General features: G+C 37.1%; 1 protein-coding gene across 1 annotated transcript in view; it reads right to left on the bottom strand.

Moving 5' to 3' along the window:
- Nucleotides 1-7,197, bottom strand: part of LOC110023063 (cationic amino acid transporter 9, chloroplastic) — an 84,939-nt gene that overhangs the window by 59,397 nt on the left and 18,345 nt on the right. Inside the window, exons 7-8 of the mRNA XM_020722279.1 lie at nucleotides 4,608-4,697; nucleotides 3,499-3,668 (exon numbers count right to left, since the gene is read on the bottom strand). Of these exons, the coding sequence (XP_020577938.1) occupies nucleotides 3,525-3,668; nucleotides 4,608-4,697 (234 nt within the window). The 3' untranslated portion in view covers nucleotides 3,499-3,524. The remainder of the gene's footprint in view (nucleotides 1-3,498; nucleotides 3,669-4,607; nucleotides 4,698-7,197) is intronic.

Genomic DNA, 7,197 nt, shown 5'->3' with positions numbered 1-7,197 from the left:
TCAGAATTTCTTCATCTCCACCGGAATGCGTAGTAGTAATAAGAAAGAAGATCTCGTTGTTCGTCTGCTACGCAAAACATATATGACTTTCTCATGTACCACAACACGAAAGAAAATCTCAGAGGTCCTGCGAGGCAGGGTCGGGTATAACATTCGAGACGATTTTCTCATGCTTCTCTACGAGAAAAGACTGTGAAAGAAAATCTTGGAGGTCTTGCAAGCCAAGGTCGGAGATAACTTTCGAGATAGTTTTCTCATGCTTCTCCACGAGGGAAAACCGCAAAAGAAAATCCCATAGGTCCTGCAAGGTAACGTCAGGGATAACTTCTGGACAACTCTCTTTTGCTTCTCAAAGAGAGAAGACAACGAAAAAAAATCCCAGAGGTTCTGTGTCACAGGGTAGGGATAACTTTCAAGACAAATCTCTCCTGGTTCTCGATAAGAGAAGACCGCAAAAGAAAATCCAAGAGGTCTTAAGAGGCAAGGTCGGAGATAACTTTCAGGAGTAACTCTTTTCCCTCCTCCTCCCCCCTCCCTCTCCTTTTCCTCCTCCCTTCTTTCTCCCACTCTTTCTCCTTCTCATCCCACTTCTGATTTTTTCTCCCATACTTGGCCTCTATTTATAGACACAAAATGAACTCATAATATTAAAAGCAATTACATTTTTAAAAAAAATGACGAAAATGTGGCCTTCTAACTACCACCGATCCCACTCCCGCCGGCCCGTTTCCGCAGTCCGCTGATCCCGCTGCCCCGGCGTTCCCTTTCCAGCTATTCTCCGTTCCCGTTCCGCTTTACCTTTTCTAATTCATTCGAATTTACAATTCCCGTTTTGCTTCCCCATACGCGTGAGAAGCAAATCACTCCAAACAAATTTTTTAACTAAGCTTAGTAAATTAATATTTACAGGCCTTAAATACACTTATAATGAAACCGTGTCATTTTATATATGTATATATATAAACAAGATATCTTAAAAATAAAAAATACTCCGGATTCCAATATTTTCAGATGATAAAATTGGTCTCCCCGAAAATAGAGGGCTTCTGACACATTATCAATAAATTTCATCATCTGACACAAATCTAGAGACATGAAACTGATCTAAAGGCAATCTTTTGAGTAAAAAATATTCAAATCTTGATAAAATAAACATTATATGAATAGAGGGCTTCTGACACATTATCAATAAATTTCATCATCTGACACAAATCTAGAGACATGAAACTGATCTAAAGGCAATCTTTTGAGTAAAAAATATTCAAATCTTGATAAAATGTCATCCATAACTCAAATTTCAACTAATTTATAGTCAAACTGACCGGCTCGATGAGAGAGGTCCAATGGTACCAACATTGATCCAAATTGAACCAAATCAAACCCTGATCAAACCATTAAACCATGTTTGAGAGTTTTTTTGATACAGTTGAAAGGACAAACGGATGTAGAATCTGGTGAGGTCATAGTCAAATCGAGCGTCTCAACAAGACAAATTCAATGAGTCCAATATCGCTCAATTACAACATCGTTAAGGTATTCAAATGTCTATCAAATGTCGTTTGATCGAGGAAGTCCTCTAAACCGTCTGATCGAAGAAAACTCTCTAAGCCGTTTCTTTTGAGTAAAAAATATTCAAATCTTGATAAAATGTCATCCATAACTCAAATTTCAACTAATTTATAGTCAAACTGACCGGCTCGATGAGAGAGGTCCAATGGTACCAACATTGATCCAAATTGAACCAAATCAAACCCTGATCAAACCATTAAACCATGTTTGAGAGTTTTTTTGATACAGTTGAAAGGACAAACGGATGTAGAATCTGGTGAGGTCATAGTCAAATCGAGCGTCTCAACAAGACAAATTCAATGAGTCCAATATCGCTCAATTACAACATCGTTAAGGTATTCAAATGTCTATCAAATGTCGTTTGATCGAGGAAGTCCTCTAAACCGTCTGATCGAAGGAAACTCTCTAAGCCGTTTGATCAAAGTGATTTATATTCCTGCATTAATTGCACCTAAAACTCTATAAATAGAGCCCCACCCTCTCATAAAAAGGAGTGAGCTCGAGGCTTGAGAAAAAACTTGAAGCTTTGAGAAAGAGTTGAAGTTTAACAGCACTTCTGTCGCCGACCACCGCCGACCATCACTTGTAGACCGTTGCCGATCGTTATCGATCGCCGCCCGTTCCTTGCAATGGATTCATCCGCAAGTCAATGTTGTAACTTGAGAGACCTAGTAACCAATTTTCTGTCTGTTAGACAAGTGGTTGCAATTGTAATTATCATTTTATAGTGAAACCTTTCACCTGGGCTAGAGCCCATGATTTTTCCTATTACAAGTTTTTCACGTAAAAATTTTTGATGTCTCCACTAGCTGTTTGTTTTTATCTGAATGTACGTTGAATTCTCGTGCAATGTTAAGATGATAATTCATTACTCAACCGCTGCGAAGTTCCTAGCAAGCATCAATTACATAATAATTTTTTAACACCTATATAATCATTTACTTTTTATAATGTTATATAATTTCCACATAATTTGAGTAGTATTCAAAGGCCCCAACTCAATCAACTTTATGGATAGTTAAAAAAAGAAAAAAATGAGTGCATTTTTTTAGAGTGTGGGCAGGGTATTTAAAATTCAAAAACATCCCTCACAAATGTCCAAATCACATATTAAGTAAATTAACTATGATTCATAACCTGTAGAAGAAAAATCAAGATATTTATATTTAGGAAGATTTACATACATAATGCTTATTTCCTATATATTAACTTATCCAAAATTTCAACTTCAATTTCTATATGCATGCCATCTTATCTTATGCATGAAAATATGTATAAAAAGTGAAGTTCAGGTGTTAGATATGTAAATAAATTAGGAATTGGGTGTATGTATGTAAATTCCCCTTTATATTTATTTTACAGAATTTGTGCTTTTAAATTTAAAGTTTTGACATAACATTTAAAATACAAAAAAATAAAACAACTAGGAAAATTTCGAGGACAAAATAATAAAATTTGAAGACTGGAAAGACTGCAATAGCAACAATAGTGATATTTTTATGTGATGTAAAAAAATGTGTGTAGTAAATAAGCATGTAAACATCAAACTTTTGGGGCTAGATATGTAAATATATAAAAAATTGTGTTATGCATGTAAATGCCCCTTCAATTTTTTTATGACAGAGTAATCCCTCCCAACTCAAATCACACGTAAAGCACAAATATCTACCAGCCATACAATTCTCAACAGAAAACTATAAATACAGATCAAAAGAACCAGCTCCAGGTTTTCAATCATTCAGAAAAGCACAGCAGGATGAATTATGTAATTTAAAAATATAGAGAAAGGTGTTATATTCAATACATTTAAGACAAATATATTGATGCAACTATTTTTATTTTTATTTTTATTTTTTGACACAAACATTATAAATGCAAAAAAAAATTAAATTATTCGTAATATCAGAGGAAAGAATTCAGTAAACTTACTCCGTGATTGTGATTCTGTGGTATTGCTACTCATCTGAAGCTGAAGCCCTATGGTAGAATATAGCTTGTTCAGAACCCGCAGGATCAGCATTATATTGTCCATAAACGGCATAAATAGCGATTGAGATGATGCTCACGACAACGAATCTGATCCATGCTTCTTCATGCAGCTGTAATTACAAATGATTTTGTTCAGAATCAATTCGTAGATCTGTAATTTATAAGAGCCAGAAGGTTCTAATTGAGAAATAATTCTTTCGCACTTGAGTTGTGGAGTCCAAAAGGAAAAGGGGCATTTACATGCATACCACCCAATTCCTATGTATTTACATATCTCACACTTAAACTTTACTTTTTACATTTATAACAACCAAATCTGTCATATCACATTTAAAAAAATTACTATTTTAACTTTTAAAAGGTGAAATACAAATTTTCATTTATAAGTAAGTTGGCTTATATATAAAAAATGAAGTTATGGTGTTAATTCTCCACAATCAAACCATGGTGAAATCCACAAAGATAATATGATGTAACCTTTAAAAGGATGAACCAACTTGAAGTTTTGTATTTTTTGTGTTAATATTTTTTTTAATTATTGTTTTAATTCTCTTTTGCTCATTTATGTTTAGATAGATTTCAGATATTTTTCTGAACATCCAAATGCCATGTTATTTTCATCTTGCTGACAAAATTTCCATTGTGATGCAATTCATACTCCATAACTGGAATCAAATGCTAGCAGCACAAGTATACAGAAAAAAACAGTAGCTGAGCTAGCTATGGAAATCTGTTGTATAATACAGAAAAACAGGGATATAAAAATTAGAAAAATTTACATAAATACCACAGAACTCTTATGCATTTTCATTATCTAACACCGAAAGTTTGATATTTACATTTCTAACATCTTGGTATTAAAAATTTATACAAGAAAAGGTGTATTTCATTTTTAAAGTTGGTGATAGTGATGTTTGATGTGATGTCAAGGATTTAAGCCTTGTGTATGTAAAAATTAAAAAATTGGGAGTTAGATATGTAAATATATAAGAATTGTAAATGCCCCTAAATATTAAATGTACAGAGGAAAGCTAATTATGGATGCTAACCTGTGCAAATAAGAAGATGTTGACAAAGATGCTCACAACTGGGAGGACCGGCACACCAGGACAAGCGAAGCCTGGTGGATTCTCATAAATCTGACAATTTCAAGGGCAAATAAGATAAATAAAATTAACCAAAAGCCTTACAAGTACATGATTTCAAATTTCAGTAAATATTGTAATACAAACATACAAACATTAAAAGAAGGCGTTTTTTAAAATCACGTCTGAAGCAGGTTACTGAATTTTCATCAAACTTTCTCAACAAAGGGTTGAAAAAACTATCTAAATAACATTCTACAATTACCTATAATTCTACTTCACAATTTACATGTGCTTGCCAAATTTTAGCAGAATTCAGAATGGAGGAGATTTCCAGCTATGTTCGGACCTTACTGCTCCTAGGATAAGAGATTCTCTGAAAACAAATAGGGGCATTTACATACATATCACCAATTCCTATGTATTTATATCTAACACCTAAATTTTGCGATACAAGAGGAGAAAGCCCAATCAACAACGAAAGTATGAATATTATTACTCAAATTCAAAAAAATTACAACTAAGACTCAGAACAGGAAAAGAAATACAGCACAACACGATTCTCCAGCCAGGGCGAGGCGAGATGGCCCGTGGACAGCAGTGAGAATGGGTAGGTATAGGTGGTGGCCGACTGGATGGTTGTAGGAAGGCTCTGCGTGATGGCAGGGAAGGCGGTGGAGGCAAGGGTAGGTTGGACGTTAGCAGGTTGAGGCTTGGGAGAACCCAAGGCAGCAGGTTTGGGGTCCGGAGAAGGCTGACATTAGCAGGTTGAGGCTTGGGAGACCCCAAGGCAGCAGGTTTGGAGTCTGGATAAGGCTGCGGCAGTTCTGGGAGGGTTGGGAGATGCCACAGTGGAGTGGGTTGGTTGTTACGGGGTGGATTTAAGGCAGCAGAAAGGGAAGGGAAAGGAAGTTACGGCATCAGCTGGGGTTGGGAAGACTCACGGAAAAGGCTACAGTTGGGAGGATGGGTGATCTGCGGCTTAATTTTTTGGGATGTGGATCTCACGGTGTACAGGTCAAGGCAGAGGCTGGCTGGGAGGATTTGTGGAGGCTGTCGCGTGATGGGTAGGGAGGTTTGCAGGTGATAGTGTTGGGAGGCTGGGTCTGTCGGGATTGGAGCTGCAGAAACGGGGAAAAGAGGAGGCTGTAATGGGTGTGGGGTTGAGAGAAATCCTGCAGGCGGTAAGGGGAAGGATGGAGGTGGAAGACGGAGTAGATAATCATCACCGGGGAGAGGGATACAGCTGGAGCATCATCCTAACCGTCGGATATAAACCTCGAGGAGAAGCCAGGGCGCCGACAGCTGTCCTCACCAATCTAAAATCAGAAATAACAAAAAACTGAAATCTAGACAGCAAACACACTATGATCAAATTATCAAGATTATTGCAACTCAATATTTGCCAGAAAAGATATATTCTAGAAGATTTCCTGTTTAATCGGAAACTAAGATTAAATTATCAAGATTATTGCAACTCATCCTAAAATTATAGAGTCACCTTACTGAAATCTATGCATTGAGAATCACACACTATGGCATAACATATGGGCAACCATTAAAATCATCAGGTGTCAGACTTAAATTTCTCAAGATGTGTGCAATTTCCTTGTGGAATGATTTAGGATTTCTTATACCAAAATGAAAGGCTCCCATGACATACCCTCCTAATTTAGGATAGCTTGTATAATTTCAGAGAACTCTTTATGTTCCTCGCTGCATACTCTCTCAACGGCTGGAGTTCCAGTGGAGGATTGGAGATTTCATCATGGCAAGTGTGAAGAAGGATTTTTCTTTGAGGTAATCTTATTTGTGAAATTAAATGAGGCGCTTGGATATTAGTTACTGATTGGTGAGTGCTCTTGTTTTTGTACACCACGTTTTTGTTTTCTGAGTTTTATAGTGGATTGAATTCTCTCATTGCTCAAAATTACATAAATCTTAGTGCCTTCCTAGTGGTTCTCTCTCTCTCTCTCTCTCTTCTTTTTAAATTTGTGACAACATTCATGATTCTAATGGTGCCTTGTTGACCTCATTTTAGTGAGGTCTTAGTCTCATACTCTCAGAACAAATAATCTAGCCTTAGGAGTTCCTTGTTGACCATCCTAGCGGACTAGTAATGGAGCCCACCCGTAGAATTTCAAACCTCTTCTTAACTCATTTTTGTGAAGAACTCGCATGAGTGGTTCCAAGCACTCAACTTCTAGTTGCAAGGGCTAAGGACCAACATGTAGAGGGCCTAGAAATGAGTTCCTATAGGATCAAACGACCTTAGGTTAACCCTCGGTGACTCGGCAACGCACTTGTTGCATCACACACGATTTTGACTTAAATCGACTCGCCCACCGACGAACTCGTCCGGACGACCCCGGATGACGAAACTAACTCCACCGACGCATCCGGAACGTCAACTTTAGCTAGGAAGGACACCCATATTGCTAAGGTTACGCTCGAGCACAAATGACACGGATATTGACGCACGATTTATTTTATTTTATTTTATTTTAATTTGCGGGGCGTGGGCCCGGGCTTAACCCAGGTCCGACTTGGGTTC

Source organism: Phalaenopsis equestris, unplaced genomic scaffold (genome assembly GCF_001263595.1).
Source record: "Phalaenopsis equestris unplaced genomic scaffold, ASM126359v1 Scaffold000209, whole genome shotgun sequence".
NCBI classification, from domain to species: Eukaryota; Viridiplantae; Streptophyta; class Magnoliopsida; order Asparagales; family Orchidaceae; genus Phalaenopsis; species Phalaenopsis equestris.
This window is presented reverse-complemented; position numbering and strand designations above follow the sequence as displayed.